This window comes from Halictus rubicundus, chromosome 6 (assembly GCF_050948215.1).
Source record: "Halictus rubicundus isolate RS-2024b chromosome 6, iyHalRubi1_principal, whole genome shotgun sequence".
Taxonomy (NCBI): domain Eukaryota; kingdom Metazoa; phylum Arthropoda; class Insecta; order Hymenoptera; family Halictidae; genus Halictus; species Halictus rubicundus.
In genome coordinates this window covers 8,724,138-8,744,244 of record NC_135154.1, presented here as the reverse complement: position 1 = coordinate 8,744,244, position 20,107 = coordinate 8,724,138, and the positions used below count along the sequence as shown (strand labels likewise).

The following is a 20,107-nucleotide window of genomic DNA, read 5'->3' as shown; positions in this document are numbered from 1 at the left end:
ATGCTGGGCCTTGATGGGTTAATTTGCAAGCAGCTGATACCGCGTATCGATTAGGCTGTGGCTCTAACGAGCCTCTAACGAGCACGATCGGATCCTTGGACGTTTCGTTGGCTCGAAGACATTTTGTACATACTCTTGATTCGTCGGATCGGTCTCGGGAGCGACGAGACGAACACCGATACATCTCGCACCGACACTTCTTTCTTCTCGAGAAATCTCTTCGTGGAATCGAGCCGCGTCCCGGAGAGTTACACGGTCGCTTCTGGAAGAATAGACGACGTGTCCTTCGAGTTAAGACATCTGAACCGTGATTCCCTCTGTTCTGGCAGATTCGAGATTCGAGACTCGGTGAGACATTTTTCTAGGAGATAAGCGTAGACCGTTCGTGCTAGTCGAGCCGCTGTGTAAGCAGTGCTGGGTACAATCGCATTTCGAACTAAAAAATTGAAATATCCTCGGAGAGTATTTCCCAAATTGTATTATATGGAATATTGATTTTGAAAGTATGTCTAGTTTTTCCTTTAGTATTACAATTCTTTTTATGAATTTAAAAGATATTCGTTTGAAATGAGAGATAGAAATATTTTCGTAATATTTCCCAAATTTTGATTAATTTCAGATTATTCGTATTATTGAAAGTATCTGAAATACTAATTTTAACAAGTATGTTTAATGTATATATTCGAATCATGTGTTTTTCAGTATGAATTCTGAATAGTTATTAGAGATAAGTGTTTCTGTCCTTATTTGTATAATGGAACTTTGTATGTTATTTGTGATTGGTAAAGGCTTACCTCTCTCGAAACAAAAATTAAATGAGGGTGCATCTAATTAATTTACTGACCCTCTTGTACAGTGAAAATTTTCAAATAATTTTGTACGCAGACACATTAGGTGTGAAATTCAGAGGCGAGAGAAAATTGCCTCAATTAACTAAAAAATCAGTCTTCCCGAATGTGTACGTTTCTTTCTATTTTAGAAATCTGCATTCTCAGTGTAAAAATAAACTAAAAACGTTCTTAGTTCTCCTGGGAAATGTTTTTCTATAATTTACAAGTACACTGTAAAAACAGTTCCGCCAGGTTCATCAGCCAGGTTTCAATTACCATTTAAAGACACGTTTTATTTAAAACGTACCCAGCTCTGCGCGTGAGGGTAACCTGTAAAAGTTGCGATTGCAGGGAGCGGTTAAAGGATGGACGAAAGGTTCGCGTTTCTGCGTTCGTCGTCGGAAGATTGTCTGTTGTATCTCCTCTCTTTCTCTGTCACTTTCACTCTCTTTCACCGATGCTCCGGACACTGACATTTTCCCGGGCAGATTTCTTTGTTTAAGAGGAGACACGAGCATTTCGTCGATCCAACGACACACCATGAAAAAGCGGAGCCCCGCGGGGCGGACCGTTTCTTTTTTTTTTTCCGTCAGATTGCGTACTCGATTTATTGCCATTTGTATCTAATTGTTCGCACGCGAATTGACACGCGTGCACGACGACGACGACGATGCGGCGGACTGCGATAGTTTAGCGTTTAGAAAACGAAACAAACGGCGGACCTGTAATATGTATAGTTCTACGTGGTAAGGTATGCGCGGATGACACTTAAAACGGGGGTGTGCGAGAAAACACAAAACACAGAAGACAAAGATGGAAAAGAGGAATATTTTATTCTAGAGAAAATCGAAATTGTTCTATATTTTATTAACGGAGAATTAACGAGTCGCGGGATAGTCGATCTAACAAATACGTAGATGACCGCGAACGCGAGATAACGGAGCGACGACGCGAGTAAGTTATAGTAAGCTAAACAAACAAACAAACAAACAAAAAAAAAACGAATAAAAGCAGCACATGAAATGTCAAAAAAAGAATATCTATATATAGATATATATAAGTGAAAAATATATATATATACATATACGATGGTAAACGAGAGAGAGAGAGAAAGGTGGAAGAAAAAATCGTAAACTGCGCGAGATGCTGTAGAGAAGAAAAAAAAAAACGTCAAGGGGATCTTCAAAGAGCGCGACTGTTTCGAACCCAAAAGTCTGAGAACAAAAAAATGAAAAAAGATGAAAGAAAGAAACAAAGAAAAGAACACAAGACAAAAAAAATACGCAAGATTTCGCAAGATAAAACAAAGAGAGATACAGTTGAATTTCGTTTATATTTTCCTACGCGACTTTTGTATGGGTAAGTGGCGTGCGTGCGTGCGGGCGTGCATGTGTATGCGTGTATTGTAAACCGAGTCTCGGTTTGATGCTTGTAATAGAAAGTGTACACGAGTTTCTGATGTCTCGCTGAAATATGCTAAAACGGAGGACACAGAAGAACATTGCGGCGAATTGTAAATGCTGATGAAAAAAAAAATGCACTGCGTTAAATGTACATGTACATAGTGGTATATTGTTTTTTTTTTTGTTTTTTTTTCTTAATTCTTTAGTTTCGCTTTGTTTTCTAACAGTATTGTCAGGCGAGGAAACCATTTTCTCCCCCGTCGGCAAGTGCGCTTCGGTTCGAATTCCTTTTTTTTTTCTATCTACTCGGTAACAAACAAGATTCACGTATTTATGTTGGAAACAGTTGAAATAAATGCCATTGTCATTGAGGACTCCGTTACAGGCTGGCCAGACTTATTCCAATCCTTGGTGACATTCTTTCAGATCGAGCAACAACTATAGATCGCCGATGCAATTGAAACGCAACGAGAGGGAACTTCGAACGCGTCGTTCGTCGAAGCATGCGCACATTTATTGTTACACCTCGTTACGCTAACTCGGAACTTCAATGCGCTGCAGATATTTATGCAAGATAAAGTCCTCTTATCCTTAACGAGCCCTTATTATCTTTAACGAGTTAAAATTATTATACCAGCGTTCCTAAATTCTTTCACTTCAAACTTTTTGTTCCGTTTTTGGCGTACACGCTTAAAATCTGCAGTCTACTCATGAATTTAATTTAATTTACATTTTCAATTTAATTTCATCTATTTACTGCTGTAATTTACGTTAAAGTATCAGAGCCACAGTGTAGAAAATTAATTTATGAAACTTGAACAGTAAACCTACTTTTACAGTGACATTGTTTCGGGTACGCGAAAATAATATTCAGTGTGTGAACACAACGATTAAGAAAAATCGTTTAATACAGTGTTGTGTAAATTTTGCAAAATATTGTGCCAGTACAGACTATTCTGCCAGAAAATTTCATACTGAAAGTTCCGCAAACACAAAATCGTAGCTACTTTGTCACGAAATTAAATTTAAAATGAGAGGCGGTCACAATGAATTCATAGAAGTGTGCAGTCAGTATGTGGGCGGATGGGTGATACAGCCGGATGATTTTACATGTAAAAATAAATCGATTAAAGGTGTAACATTTTCTCGCTTGGCGCCTCATTTACGAGAAAAGCGAGTTTAACGGCGCGCGTGCTTCCGTTACGTGCAGGAAGTAGAATTGGTTGGTCATGATCAGACGCGTCAGACGGTTTCTACTGCATAGCACGCTGCATTCTAGATTTTCGCGAAATCGAGAGGTCAAAAGAAAAAATGTTGTTGCGTGTTTTCGACTTATTTTTACACGTGGATTCACCTCCTTTCAGCTTGCCACCGTCAGACCGGTGACACCCTGTATAATGACGTCCACAATAGCAGGCACAATACAATGAAGTTTACAACACGATCTACCGAACAGCAGGTACCCAAAGAGCGTAAACAAAAATTAAAAATCTTGAACAACAAGAGTAGTGAAACAGCAAACAATCAAGTTGCGATAATCCGATAAATAATTTGATAAATTTATTGAAGTAGCAATTACACGCGATCTCGTCCGAATCCAAGATTGAACACTCCGATTAAGAATCCGATATAACAATCCGGTACCAACAATTAATGACAAAACGATTATCTCTACTTTCACCAACCGTGTCTTTTGGCAACGGCTATGAGACGAGAACTATGCACCCCGAGCACACGGCACGGAGTTAATTATAATTACTCTACGGCCGCATCGGTTGTCCACGATAATCGATTTGTCGAGAATTGCTCGGGAATAATATCGAACTGCTATCAAAGTCGGCGTGCACGCGTAAAGCTCTCTGCGTTACGGTTGCAATCTATATCTAGGTACTCTTAAATTACGCGGGTTGCGCAAGAGGAAGGGGGAGGGAAGAAAAAAAAAGGTGACGCGGATGCAAAGATTATAAATCCCGGCTATAAATCGTAGAGTTGACGGCCGAATAAAAGAATAAGTAGAGGAACAGACAAAACTCGTCGTGTACAACAGCATGTATATATAGTTCGGGTCCGTGGAGTGGGGGGATTGTTGAAGACGAGGGGATGGTGAACTATTCTCGGAGTTCGTTCGGTACCGCTTTTCCCTCTCTTCCAAATTCGGCGGCGGTAAACGTCAGTAAACCTTTGTAAACTGCATTGAATAGTTGGGAAACTTGTTTCTCTTTCTACTGTCGTTCAACCCCCGTGTGTTCTACGCTTTTTGTGTTACGGTGCTCCGTGGAACAGTGCGAGTAGTGTACCCCCCGGCTATACTGACTCTACAAGGAGGAAAATACGTTGTGCAACGCGTTCAACGTAACTGCAAGTTTTTCTTTCGTTTTGTGAAAAAGGTAGTTATCCTCAGCTTTGGAGAAAAAGAAAATATATTCATACGTGTTTTACTTGTTTCCACGAGGCAGATTTTATTTCGTTGAACTTGTTGCTACGAGTACAACACACGCTTCGTTGCGATGTCATTTTCGTCCGACTACAAACATTTACCTATATACAATAAATTCACAGTTCATAAATTTCATAGACGCCTGTGAATCGTTTGTCTTTCTTTTTATTGATTATTGTTTTAATCACTGTTCAATGAAAAATCTTGGTGTCGATTTGCTTGGAGACAGTTCTCGATTAATATGACACAGATATGAGTCTTTAACGATAATTTTACGCCTTGTTGCAGTCTAACAATATTCTATAAATTTTCGATTCATGAGGTGATCTGCAGTCTTATTTCAAAAAGCTTACATACTCTATTACATCACTGTTATGCGTGAATATACGGGGTGTCCTGTAACTTGTCGTCACTGCGGAGGGGGTGTTTACGTTTCGCATAACTCTCCTGTTACAACCATTATAATTTTACTTCGAGTCCACGACGTTTTAACTGGAAACCGAGGAAAGGAAAGTTTTAGATAATGAAACAATTTCTTCAGATTTTAGTTAAAACATTCCATAATTTATGGCTGAACAAAAATTACATGTCTTATGTTACCATAAGCTTTCGCCTATACCTACTTGTCGTTAATGGGTGATCACAAAATTTTTTGTTGAAAAGTAATCAGATTTGCGACAGAAAGTGTGAAACTTAACGTTGCCATGAAGTAAAAAGATCCAACTGACTTTTATTTGGTATACTAGTAAATTGATACAACAGAAAATTGAAAAGATGGCGGCACTTTGAATTTAAAAGTTTCAATTTCTCCGACCTTGTCTTTGAGAGGGTGTAAAAATTATAAAAAAATATATATATATTTCGCCATGATTGTGGAACCAACGATAGCTATACTTGAAGAGATACTTTTTAATTCTCTTCAAGGCCGACCTCTGATGCGTCACCCAAAACGACCTGCAATTTCGGTACTCCCTCCGCAGCGATTCTAAAATTTTGGGAGCACGTTGTCCAAACACTGTGCTCTCGACACATGCAAAAATAATTTCGATTGTTCGGACCCATTCACCGGAGTATCCCCTAAAAGCGTCCGAGCCTCGTGTATCCGGTGACAAAACTGTCGACTTCCGACAACGAGGTGCGGGGAATGCTATACTAAATCGAAATCGTGTAAGAGAAGGTCTAGATCAGGCGTGTAGCAAGCCGGCGCGGTTGTACGAGCCAGGTTCGGGGAACGGAGAGCCAAGAGCAACGCGCTGAGCAAGCCACGCTCTTCAAGAACCAGAGTCTCTCGCGGTGGGGTAATCTATGAGTCAGGCATTGTCGCGAACGCTGCCTGCGTGCGACCCCTCCGCTCTACTAGACCTCCTCTGCAAGCCTCGCGAATACACGACGATACAATTTTCTACCCTTTTATAGTTTTGCCACTTCGGCCCTGGATCGCTATCCGAACCTCGCAGGGCAGCTCTCTTGCTCGAGAAGCCTCCACTTGGACATGACTCATCTATATTCCTAGTAAAAGTCCTCCTCAAAATAATATGAAATTCAGATTCATCACTCTTCTGGCTGCGAGATGAACGAGCCTGCCTACGACCACTTCAAGACAATTTTAAAGACTGTCATAACAGGACTGCGGATCTTTCTGCGAAATAAAAAATTTTTTGCATTGATTAGAATGCACAGGAGCCCTTTCCTCGATAATTTTAATAATTACTGAGACTGATTTTAGAGACTGTCATAACGGGACTGCGGATCTTTCTGCGAAATAAAAATTTTTTTGCATTGATTAGAATGCACAGGAGCCAAATTTCTTTCCTCGATAATTTTAATAATGACTGGGACTGAATTTAGAGACTGTCATAACAGGACTGCGGATCTTTCTGCGAAATAAAAATTTTTTTGCATTGATTAGAATGCACAGGAGCAAAATTTCTTTCCTCGATAATTTTAATAATTACTGAGACTGATTTTAGAGACTGTCATAACAGGACTGCGGATCTTTGCGCGAAATAAAAAACTCTTTGTATTGATTAGAATGCACAGGAGCCAAATTTCTTTCTTCGAAAATTTTGATAATTACTGAGACTGAAACTAATGATGTTCTTAAATTTGTTTTATCTATTTACCACTTTAAGTTGCACATACTCATTTTTACCACAAATGGGTAGATCAAACGCAAAACACTGAAACACACATGTTGACATTGTTGTCAACTATACAGGTTTCACCTCCGTTGTTTTCGTAGATGAAAGAAAGCTTTAGTAGCAAAAGTTGTTTGTTAGCAAAATTAAAATTTTGTAAGAAGCAGGAGCTGAATGAAAATTAATTTCCCTTTTAATAATTTTCTGTACTGCTTCACACGCAATAGTTTATGTGGTTCATTATACAAGAGTATGTTACTACCAACCCTGTATGCACTGAATAGAATTGATACTAAAGTTTCCCTTTGTATTACTGCCAGGCTGCAGTGTTCTCTTTATCAGTGCCCTTTGTTTTTACATTTCTATGTGGCCCTATATAACAGGTTTTACGGTGTCCGTGCCAAATCCCCTCTACACATTACGAGACATACTTTGTTCGTACCATAGCAACAAATCCGGTGCAACCTCCGGCAAATCTTTTAAATCAATCTTCTTAAAAACATAAGTTTTTAAATCATTTTCATTGGATTAAGTTTATTCCAATTTTATTCTGGATTTGCCGCTTGATCAAGGTAGATGTTCTTTGAAGTATGCGATATTACCATCTGCAGATAATATGAACGTAAATCATGTTCAACAGATAATGTTGTTGTTGATAGTGTTCTTATCGAACGTATGCTCTAGAGCAAAGGTTTCATTATAATCTTCTACGAATTTCTGCGCGAAATTTCTTGCGACCGGCACCATTTTTTGTCATTTAACTATGCAGACTACATCGGAATTGGTTTTTGAAACTTACTTACAATTGCACGTTTTCAATTCTTGATACCTAGTTGAAACTGGTCTCTGATCAAGTAGGATTAAATTTTTGATAAACAATACTTATCTTAATTGGATTCTAATCTCGGTATTTATGTAACTTTCTTTCATGAAAATATGTATACTAAATCTGAAGCAGGATTACTTTATCAACTTCCAATTATTAGCAATGTCCAATTAATTTATAGTTATACATTATATTATTATTGACAGTAACATCGAAGACAATTTGAATGAATTTTTCGGGATTTTCGATACTCCTCTTTTTCCGTGTAAATCTGTAAAACAGCTATTGTTGTCACAAATCCTCTTATTGTACTTGTGCTTTTATTTTTGCATGCTAGCGGGCTCCATTCAAGCCCGACCCGTGTAAAAAGCCATGCAGGACGGAAATTTCGCATAAATCTGCAGACAAGCGTACTTCCTAGTTCACATCACATTTTCAACGATTCAATCTATTTTTTGCGTAAAATATTAGACCTTGGGGAAAGGATACGTATATCTATCTAAACCCAAAAATATCTTGGCACTAAAAGCTACAAATGGCTCGTCGTAATTCAGGATGGATCCAATTATTTCACTTTTACGCGTACTCATTAGATCCAGTGTACTTCTTTTCGTTTTCAAATTTTGTCAGCATTTTTACGCCGGAATGGATCGTTTAAAAAACGGGGATTTTAGCATTTGCGAAATACCGCGTATTATATTGAACAATATTAATCCTGTAATTTCAGTATACCGCGAATTTTATTGAGTCGTCATAACCGTATGCGTTCGGCGCAATTAAACCGCAATTTAAATTAAATCGTACCCAGCCGTGATTAAGCCGTGTAAATAATTGGCAAATGTCAACAAAATTTGTTCGGTATTGTTTTATCATTCTGAACAAATACGGAGTTATCTGGTCAAAATTTGTAAAATTCGAACCGGAAGTCAAATTAACACTGCTTTACATTTTCATAAAAATATTAATAAAGGAAGGTAGCAGTTTACGGTTATTATTAAACTAAAAGTTGGAGCTAATAAGTTTAATATTTGCGGAGGACAGTTTTTGCAGTCTGTGCAAATTGTGAGCGTGGGCGGTCGTATTTTTGAAATAATATCGAAAAGAGCGAAACGATGTTTGAAATTCTTCACTTTCTTTTCGTGCGGTGATACGGTCTATAACATATTTCAATTACGATAAAATCCCGGACGACAAGCACAGAAGTGATCGATTTGGCGCAAAATGGCGCGACCCTCGAAAGAGCCCGGTATAGGTAGGAATTGAGATCCTATATTTCAGTTACACAGCATCCGTATTTTATTTAATTTTTGATGCTGTACATCTCGCTTAGTAGCATCGTAAAATTCAATTTTATTGTATATATCCAACCACAAGTATAGCCTATAGGCTAATATTATAATACTCTTGTATTGTTTTGAGTAAATCTGAATAGGAGTCGAATACTAATTTCTTTCTATGATCATTTTAATGGCTTGAAAATAATTGATATTTCCAAAAATATTGTACTCCCTTGAAAAGGCTCATTCCTGAGGTCATTTGAAGTAACTTTTTCCTTTGCGAAAATGTTCTTCTCGGCATTGTTAACGAGTTATTAACGAAAAACGCGGACCAATCAGAACGCGGCTACAGCGGACGGATTCCGTCTCGGCCAATGCCAACGCCACGCTCAGCGGGGCCACGCCCACCTGTCGCCGAGCGGGAATCGGTCCGCCGTTGCCGCGCTCTGATTGGTCCATGTTTTTCGTCAATAACTGCTTAACGAAGCTGCGGAGAACATTTTCGCAAGGGAAAAAGTTGCTTCGAATGACCCGAGGGACCCGCCCCTTTCAAGAAAGAACAACATATTTGGAACACCCTGTATAATTAAATTTTGTTGTACAGATAATAATAAAAAAACGTAGTGTATGAACGGAATCATGAATGGAAAACGTACGTAAATGGAGCGAACCAAGTTTCTTCATGCATGTTCGTTTATCTGTGTCAACTTGCACCGACTGCCATATACAGTACAGTCAATACAAGAGCCCCAAATTTCGTGCCGCTTGGAATCCTTCGAAGGAGATCGTCTCGCCATTTCCACAGATTGCCGAGAAACCTGCGAACAGTTTTCACGTTTCCTTTTACCTCAACTTCTATTTCTTTTATCAGGCTGTATTGTGCTCACTGGTCCCAACAATGGAAGACATTGTTATCAGTCCTGCTGCAGACGGTCTCCCGTGATTTATAACTCTCCGTGTCTGTTAATGTAGCGTAAACGCATTTAATTTTGCCTGGAACTTCAGAGCGTTGCTAAAACCGAGACAAGGCGTTGAAAATGACGGTTGACCATGTTTACCTCATCTCTGCTTATGTACAATGGGTACAGTCGGCACAAGAACGATTGTACGTGGAAATCTGTAAAATTAAATCAATCCAGCAAATTAATAACCGAGTTGTTGACGTTCGATAAAATTATTGAAGATATTTAACACATAAATATCGATGTCAAGCTCGTAGAAGGACGTCACTTTGAAAGAAGAAATTAAGCACGTTAAGAGATTAATGATATTAACTATCAGCCGTATTGTATTGTCTGCAAGCACATCGCGTAATTACAGATAAAGTCAACACATTTCATATTATTCTGCCATACCAATTGCTGCCAAAGTATTATTTCACATTGTGTTCAATATTTGCTCACGACTTTGAAATAAAGCATTTGCAACTAACTTTTGTACAGTATTTTAATTTGCTTTTGTAATCATTTTGGTAGGAAACAAATTTTGTCTTGGGGCAAACATTTACAGTGTAATCTGAAATATTTTTCACGAACAAATTTTAAATAAATTTTTCCTCTCTCTTTTTCTCTCTCTCTCTCTCTTCCTCACTTTCTCAAAAATTGATTGCAAACATTTCTGTCTACCGACGCAAATCCAACTTTTCCAAATTACAAATTACATATTTCAGCTGGACAATCGACCTTTTCTTAACCCATTCATTCGATCGAGCACTTCCCGCCAGAGGTTCGCATAATACGCCAAAACTAATTGCAATCGAATCGGAAAAAATACCGTGAAGTGTAAGATAACAAATATACAAATTCCAGATAACAATTTCCTCCAGTCCGATCACCGTTGTATTTTTAGTATTCCATCATTCCTGACATAATTAAAGCGAACGATGACGTATACGATGCACATCGGTATCAACCTTACCGCGATAAATCCGACTACATAATACGCGCCGAGTAGGTACACAGATACAATAGTCCCACTGATAAAATACCTTATCCGTGCAATATAATTTTTTCCGCTGGAGAACGCCGGCCGTTTTTCTACGAACGTGTAGCTCGTAAGAAACGGGCATAATAACATGATAAAAATCGACAAGAAACCGAATGAAAGCAAAACATTAGTGTAGAGAAGGCTACTGGAGAGAGCAGGAGGGCGAGTCCGAGGGGTGGGGAGGGGAGAAAGAGAGAAAGAGAGAGAGAACGACGAGTCTGTCGAAGAGGGAGAGGTGGCTGCGCAGAGCAGCCACATATGAACGCACACAAAGTTGATTTCCACCACCACTTTGCTCACCATCACCAATGTCGTCCCCATAGGAGCGAAGCGGCCGATAAAATGTGCGAGAACGATAAGTCAGTTGAGTGTGAGAACGCCGAGGAAGAGGACCTAGAGATGCTGGATCAGGACCTGCTCGAGGATGCACCGTGGAAGCTAATCCAACGGAACACGTTCACAAGATGGGCCAACGAGAAACTGAAAGTTATAAACAAACGGATCGACGATCTCGAGTGCGACCTGTCCGACGGCCTCGTATTGATAAGCCTGATCGAGGTGCTCGCGCAGAAGAGGCTACCGAGGCATAATCAGAAGCCCACCTTCAGGTCGCAGAAGCTCGAGAATGTGTCAGTCGCGTTGAAATTTTTGGAGGACCAGGGGATACGGATCGTCAACATCGGTAAGTCACGAGACCGTCTTTACCGACGCCTTTTCATTTCGCTATTTTCATTTCGAGAACGGGCAATCTTGTCCGCGACAACCGGCGTGTGTTCGCAACAATCGTCCAGACTGTTTTGGAATTTTTTTTTCTTTTTGTTTTCCTCTCTTCGTGGCTTTGTGCAATTACGGGTTTCGGGAATTCGCGATTTTCGTTGTGGTTTCGTTGAAATTTTGAAACCGTAGATGTTGTTGTTCGATCGTGATTTTGTTTGTGGTACGGGAAATGAGGTGGGGATTATTTTTCTTTCATGATTAGGAGTTTGAAGGTCTGTCGAATAGGATTGCAGTGAGATTTCAGAGAACGTTATTTAGTTTGTCGTTTCGGTGAAATTTTAAATGTTGAAGCGTATTTCTAAAACTACTATCGAATTGTGATTTATTTATTATACTGTAAATGTGATGCGGAATACTTTTATCTCATGTTCAGTATGTTCAAGATTTCCCTGTCGGTTAGGCGTATATGTATGAAGTAGTGTAGTTAAAATTATAATCGTAGAGGAATTCGGGAAAGTGTCATTTTGTTTCTGCTTTTATTTAAATTTAAAATATAAATGAGAAAGTTGTATATTTGTCTACAACGACTCCAAGAAATTCATATTAAATTTATATTATTGAATTTACTGCTTTTCTCTCGTAATCAGAATGATCTGGTCATTATTTCAAATAATTGTTTTTGATTGTATAAGGGAATCGAATTTTAAATGTAAATGGCGATGAATATAAATAATTTTTGAGTTTAACGTCTGGTGAATTTTCGTGAGAAATAGGCGGCTATTTAATTTGGAATTCATATTATACGAGAAGGAAGGTGTTTGTTGACTGTAACATTGATTGGTACAATAAAAAGTTCGAGTGAAATAATATTTACGGTCATGTCAAGAACAAGTTCCCACTGGTGGATACGGTCAAAGTTATGGTCACGAGCAATAATCACAGCTAATAAAGTGTGACACAGTTAAGCAAGTTCTACTGCAGCAACATTACAATGTGCTTGTAATAAATGAGAGAAACAAATAGTAAAGTTGCTTGTAATAAACGACAGAAATAAGTAATATAGCGTACGAATACTGTAATCTTTTAAAAATGATTCCCGTTTTCGAGTGAAACTGTTATGTTAATTTTATGATAATTCTCGTTTTTGAACAGGCGATTTGCATATTTACCTTTGAATTCTTTACAAATAAATTGCTCGCAAGTTTGATTGATGTTTGCATGCTAGTCGAGTTAATTAAACGAAACGTTTGTTTCGATGGAATAATACATATATTAACAATAACGGTACAAACTATTTTATGATTTTATAATTTTTTCAAAAACGAATTTACCAGAAATAGCAATAAAATCTAACGAGTAATAATAGGTAACAATTGACAATTAAAAGTATGATTACAAATTAGAAAAAATGATTTCTGATCTTCAATTTAACTTCAAAATGAGAAATCATTTTGTATATTTAAGGAAGTAATAAAATCATATAAATAAACAATGATTAAAAATCGTGTTTAAATAAACGATACAAATACATCGTCTTGCCTTAAATTCGATTCGCTGCAATCTAATAATGTTGGTGATATGAAAATTAATAATTTATGCGGAGCGAGATATAGATTTCTGCGGGTTAATATAATAATTTGAAATGTATGTCGAGAAACGAAAATTGTCTTGCAAGTTTATCAAAAATTAAGATTGGGAGTGACATCATTCGTGAAAATTACGGTCAAAATATCGTTATCATGCAATTACCGCAAAATAATTCTACTCGAAACGGAGCATCGTTAATTACATTTCAAAACTTGTATTAGGATAGAAAATCTGCTGGAGCATTAATTACTACAATTTTGGTTTCTTCGCAATTATGGTCTGACAGATCTTAACAAATTCGAAAAAATATAAAATATTGGTTTCCAGTTGCTACTAGAATTTTGGTTGTCCCAGAATTGTGGTTTGCAAACTATTTAATTTAATTTGAAGCCATAGTATTGCAAAATATTACAATAAAAATTTATTTTAAATTTGTGTCTTATGAGGAAGATAATAATGGGAAATAAAAATAATTAAATATTAAGTAACCGAGACAGTTGCTTTTGTTTTTGGAATATCATATTCTTTATACAACTGTATTATAAAAAGGGAACAGTTTCGTGAATTTTTCTTTGACCTGTGAAATTTCAGTGATGCTAAACATAACAGAACATGTAATCAGCTGATTATTAGTTTGTATACAACATACAAGTCAGCTATAGTTTGCCGCTGCGAAGTGTCAATACGTCGATGCAAAACAATACGGTATGATAATCTTGACATTGATAAGCTGACATAGGTGTACGAGTGTTATAAAAATGGAGCTTGAGAGATTTGTATCATACTTTCTTCCAGACGATTTTCTCAGATTTAGAATATGAAAACCAAACATCAAATTATCAAAAATTATCGAAAAAATCTAGTTATTTGAAAATAATTTATAACGCAATGGATAACTGTTGACAGTTGCTAAAAGCGTGCAAAGTTAAATAATAATTTGATTTCTGATTCGATTTAAGCCGACTGAAGTTTATTTAATATACATCGTTGCAATGTGAAAAGTATTAACCGAATTTGGTGGCTTCGAATAATTTATTTATTTCGAACATACCATTGATCATTAACGCAGACTCTTGAACTCGTTTTCATTTTCGCGCAAATGAATGCATACATCGCGAGAAGACTACATTTTTTCCCACGTAATTAGACGTGAAGTAAAAGAGGAAAAGGGCCGCTGTTGACCCGAATTCCCATTTGGAAGAAAAGCGAAGTCGATTTCACTGTTTCCAAATTTTGTAATTTCAAAATATGCATTACCGAGACCGTCTGCTAATGCGATTTTCATTACTTTTACTCGGCGATGATCGTTTGCCACCTCAGAGCTTCCAGCAATTATGAATCAGGCAACTGTAAGGCAGGGAATGAGTCACGTGCTAATAGAAATTTAGATAATATCTTCATTCAAAGTTACCTATCATTATCACAAAATTATGCAAACCTGCAAAAAATATTTTTCAACGATATAATTATGTAAAATTCTATCTCATCATTAAAATTAATTATCTACATTTCTCTGTTTATACGTTACTGCATCGAAACACATAAAAGAATTTAAAATTCTAAATAAAAGAATTAATAAATTTCTTTGTTACGTTTAAATATTTCTCTGCCCGCTCATTATTCTGACTTCGTCACATCAGAAGCACGTTCAACTGTTTCAACAAACACTCGACGCTCGGCATTTATTGAATAAGAGCGGCTATTATTTTTATATAACGGTGATTAAAAATCGGCTGTTGTTCGGAGAGCGAAGCGATAAATTCAGTAATTAACCAGCGAAAGAGGTCAAGTTCCTCGGCTATTTGCTCAGCGAGAAGTTTGAATGGAGACCAGATAAAAAGAAAGTAATCGATAAAAATAACGACGAAATGGTTCAGTGGGGTACGAAATCGAAAAACCAATACTACTACTGATTGTAGACAATTATAAGAGGAGCACGGATCAATGACGCCCGTCCGGGATGCCCGGGAAGCTGTAGGCTAGCAACAACTTCACGTTGTAGGGAAGAGAGTTGTTTATATCGAACGATTTAAGACACTTTGTATTGTACGTCGCGCTACCCTGCGCACAAGCGAAGGGTTTAATCACGTTCGACCGGTTGACAAATGAGAGAATCTCGACAATGTTCTGTATAAAATTATGTTTCTTTAAGAAATCAATACCTACATCCCATCTTGCCACATTTGAGTGACTTTCCCAGAAAAAAATTCTCAAATGTAGAACTATGTAGAGCGACTAAAAATAAATTTTTTCCAAGTACGGTTCCAAGGATCAAAGGAGTGAATCATTCCGACGTAATTACACTCGATAACCCAATTCCGTAATCAACGAAATCAGAAAATGTTCAAAAACAGCAAAAAATACTACAGCAAAATAAAAAATAATGAAATGTTAAAGAACTGTATTTCACTCGAAAAAATAGTGAAAAAATTAATAAAAGACACATGTTCAAAGAAGCGTGCGTTACATAACAATAGGGTACACAGTACACGTACAAAACAATAGCGAAAAAGAAAGAACAAAAGAATTGTGTGAAAAGAAGTAAGTGTGTTTCACTCCAAAAAAAAAAAAAAAAAGAAAAAATAGTGAAGACCAGTAAAAAAAGAAATGATAGAGGAAGTATGTTATTTTAAATATTTAATTAATTTAGTATGTTAGGTACTGTAGGTATTCTGGTGACGAGTGTGCCGCTCCGAAATAGTATGGCAGACACACAATGCGTTCATTCTGTTCTCTTCGAGACAGGTTGAGGAACTTCCGGAGTCTACGAAATAGATGTTGTCTGCGATAGTTCGGTTTTATCTAATGCACACAGGCTTCTAGTACATTGAATTCACTGGCGACACGTGTTCGAATGACAGTAGCGTCTCTTCCCAACCTGACTGTCCATGACGTTTTCCTCGACCGTATTCCGCGACGAGTTTAGACGATGACGTCACTGATGGCTAACCGGTTACGTCATGAGAACGCACGCTTAGAGGGAACCCGAAAGAAGGCTTAAAATCGTGCGATTCTTCTTGCGTTTGCCGTTCGCAGTCCGATGAATTCGTCGTTTTTAAATATTTCCAAATTTTATTCCAAAATTTCGATATACACTTTTTGGAGATCTTGAAAAAATATATTTTTTATTCGCGCAACGTTCAAGTTTGCCTCTTACGTTGCTTCACGATTTGTAGTCAGGTCTTCTGCTTTTTTCTTTTCAAAGAAATATTCAGAGTTAATAATAGCCTGCGATCACGTGCGATGTGCATATATCGTACTCGATCGGTCAAAAGTTTAAGTGCACTTGCGATATCTACAGCCTGCGCTGGATTAAAATACACGTAGTTCATGGTTTCATATTTTATAGATTTTGATATTTCTGCATAGTCGAGGTCACGCGATAAAACTAATTCATATAAAATCAATAATATCAAATATGCACTGCCAATAAAAATGAAATAAAAATCCTTATAGGAAAATGTAGCTTGTACAATATCACGAAAACATGATGAAAATATTCTTTTTGAAGACGCAACTTGGACAATCTCGTTTCCAGATTCTGAAAAAGTGTTTGTCCGCCAGCGATCGTCGCGAAATCGGCACAGTTTAATTAAATCTGACGTCTCGAGTGGTGCTCTCTCGACTGAATGCAGACAGAAAGTGGGATGTCTTACTTCGGTGGCTTATCTACTGCACCGCATTTCACGAGTTTATAACCTAAACAGGGCTTTAGAAGCAGTTACTTTGCCGCATAAAACGACGTGAAATAGACAGCTCGAAACAATAATAATTTGCAGTGGGACAGAATAGCTGCGCAATGGTCCTTGCATAATTGCAGAATGCAAAACTATTTCTACCATAAAAGATATTCGCCAAAAATTGTAACATATTTTTACAAATCTTTATCGCGTATTACTCTTTCAGTTTCCATTCAATACTAAATTCTCCTGCTAGTTCTAGCACTGTCCGGGGTCATTTCTGACCCACGCCGATATTTCAGTACCCAATTACTGTGGGGGTACCAGTTACTGAGCCTATCATTTTTAAAGCATGACGAATATTAAACAAGAAATATATAACATATGACTGATTTTAAGGACAAAATTTAATATTTCTTTTTTTTAATATTCATTACGTTTTAAAAGTAAGAATAATTAATACAGTCCCTTACCCCAGCTTCTGTTTCTTGCAATTGACGCAGAACTATTTTATTTTACAAATAAATTCAGGTTAACTAGAACGCGAAGAACGTAAAGCAAGATCGCCAGTATTTAAACAAGCACAAGTATTTGTAACTTCGACAGAACCAACTGGACGATTAGGAAAGCGTACGTTCCCGTACGTGCCGATCGCCCGTAGGCATTTGTACACGTCGAAAACGTTTTGCTTGACCTTTCCTCAGGTGTTCTCATTTTGACCGTGCACTTTCTAGAAAAAATAAATTCTACGTTTTCTTTTTTGCAGAAAACGTAATACTTTCCAGAAACCAAGATCAGTGGCAGATTATTTTTTTCAAATAGAAACATAAAATAAAATTGTAGAATAATTTGGAGACAAATATGGAATTAGATGCGAAGAAATTCTGATTGTGCACGTGAATAACGTCCACGTCGAATCGATCATGGTGGGAACGTGAAATAGGTTTACGGGACACGCAATCGAAATTTCTTTTAATTTTTTCTCACCGCACTGTATTAACACGTTGGCCATCATATGACCGTATACGGATGACACATTCATTTTACCGTGAGCTGCGTCATCCATATATGGGCGCTGAAACGTCATTGACGGTTTTGCAAGTAGATACATTGCGGGTCAAAAGTTTGGCACGGTTCGTCGGCGAGAAATGAACATTTTGGAGGCAGGGGATAAATAAATCTTCTCGAATTCAGCCATTTTTAATTGACACGGTCGAGAGTAAAAATTACACGTGAATTGTCCGAGAGAATTGTAGCATATTTTATTGCATTTCGCGTTCAGTGAATAATACGTTTGACTTGCACTTTTCAACGGGACTGTATTTTGTGAAACAACTACGTGAGCATGGAGCGGTAAAACATTTGGTAGACACGTACAAACCAATATTTTTACATGGAGAGATGAGTAATTATTTAATACATTTTTAACCTTGTCAGTTTTACACTGCATACGAGGTCGTGCATATGCATATTTGTAGTTGTTAGAATGATACATGATTTACTTTAGTTGAATCATATTTTTATTTGGCTGCTTGCGTAAGTGTCGAACATTAATTAACAGATATAAAACAATATTTCTGACGAAATTTAATTTCAGCAGAAAGTATGTTTTTCATTCGATTTTTTATTTATTAGTTCGATAAAACGCATGGTTCATAGCAATTGCCTCGTTTAAAACGTATCTAATAACGTCGATCATCATTTTACCTTCGAAATAAAGATTGATGACTCCTCATTGATGTTACCTTGTCTATTAAATCATTCTGGAACACAGTGTCTCAGCGATAGGTACTGTCTGTTTTGAAACATTTATGCAAATTTGCGACTACATAATCGTAACTTAATCGTCTTTTCGGTCGTAAACAGAGGATTACTTACGAAGCTACTCAGCAACACAAAAAGTGCTTTGTCTACAGCCATTTTTTCGTTCTGCTTCGTATTTCTATGTTGTTTCGTTTCACAATTCGAAGTCTTCATTAATTCAAATCTTCAAGACTGACGAATTATTTTAATTTTAAAATCTCTCATTCCTTTTAATTTCGAATTTATTCGGCAAACAAAATGCAGAGCAAAGCCGATAGCGAACTACCGAGTTTATGAGGAATAAAATTTATAGTCTTTTAATTGACGCAGGTCGAAATGGTTTGTTAGAACCAGGAAATGTTAATCACATGCAGTATAATGATATGCTTGAGGTTTTCGTGGTTGAGAAATATCTGTGAATGAGCAGGATGTAGGTTAGTTTTTAGTATTAAATCTTTACGTTCACTGGGAAAATACTATTTTCGAATCGTACTTTTATGTCACTCAACTCGACGGAAAATTGCAAATTATGACAGTGAGAAAATAAGTGAGAAACGAAAACTAAAATTTCTGTATGCATGGCTCTTTTCAGCATTTTTGTAAATAGTTACTGGAATAAAATTTGCTCCAAGATTTATTTGTAAATGGTAATGAGAATACAAAGAAGGCCCCCACTGACTTTTAAACTTTACCAGTGACTAAAAGTAACACTAAAAATAACGAAAAATCAAAGAAGATTTATTAAACACATTTTACCGGAGCAAATTGCTGAAGTCAGTAATCACTCAAATGTTTTTCGGTACCAAGCGATAAACGTTTCGACGAATTATTCACACCGAAAGAATGCTTCGACGCAAGCTATACGACCATAAGCTGCGTTAACAGATAGCGAGAGTCCAACCGAAGGTGTTGCACCTCACGCCATTCGAACTCTGCGATATTTGAGCTCGTATTTTGTTTATTCAGCTTCACGGTACAATAATTGTGCGTTCACGAATTTCGATTCCACGCGAAGCCGCGTTGCTCCACAAAACCAAAGAAATTATATAAGCGGAAAATTGTAGACTCCTGCAACTTCGGAAAAAAATCTTAAAACAACTAGTTTGCAGGACTTTTTTCATCCATTCCTGTTAGAATTTTTTAAAAATGTTCTACAACCCACGTACCGTACACAGTTTAAACAATTTTTTCCAGATCAAGTAGACCTCGTAAAGGCAAGTTTACCCTTTTTAGCGATCTCTCAAAATTATGCGATTTGTTGTGTCACGATTTTATTAAACTTTAAATGAAAAGTGTGTCGTAGGTGTTAGAACGATTCGAGATAGACCACGGTCAGATTTGTATTTGACTAACATTTGTGTGTGTGTGGGGGTCTAATGTGTATCTAATACGCGTATTGAATGTGTGTGGAATGTGTGTGTCT

The 20,107-nt window shown here is 37.2% G+C and overlaps 1 protein-coding gene across 2 annotated transcripts in view; it reads left to right on the top strand.

The window, feature by feature from the left end:
- The first annotated feature begins 4,376 nt into the window (after positions 1-4,376).
- The window catches only part of Cher (filamin A protein cher), a 66,401-nt gene continuing 50,670 nt past the window's right edge, over positions 4,377-20,107 (top strand). The window contains exons 1-2 of one of the 2 annotated variants that reach the window (XM_076789791.1): positions 4,377-4,620; positions 11,221-11,579. In XM_076789791.1, the coding sequence (XP_076645906.1) occupies positions 11,240-11,579 (340 nt within the window). In that variant the 5' untranslated portion in view covers positions 4,377-4,620; positions 11,221-11,239. The remainder of the gene's footprint in view (positions 4,621-11,220; positions 11,580-20,107) is intronic. The other variant, XM_076789792.1, reaches the window with a different exon arrangement.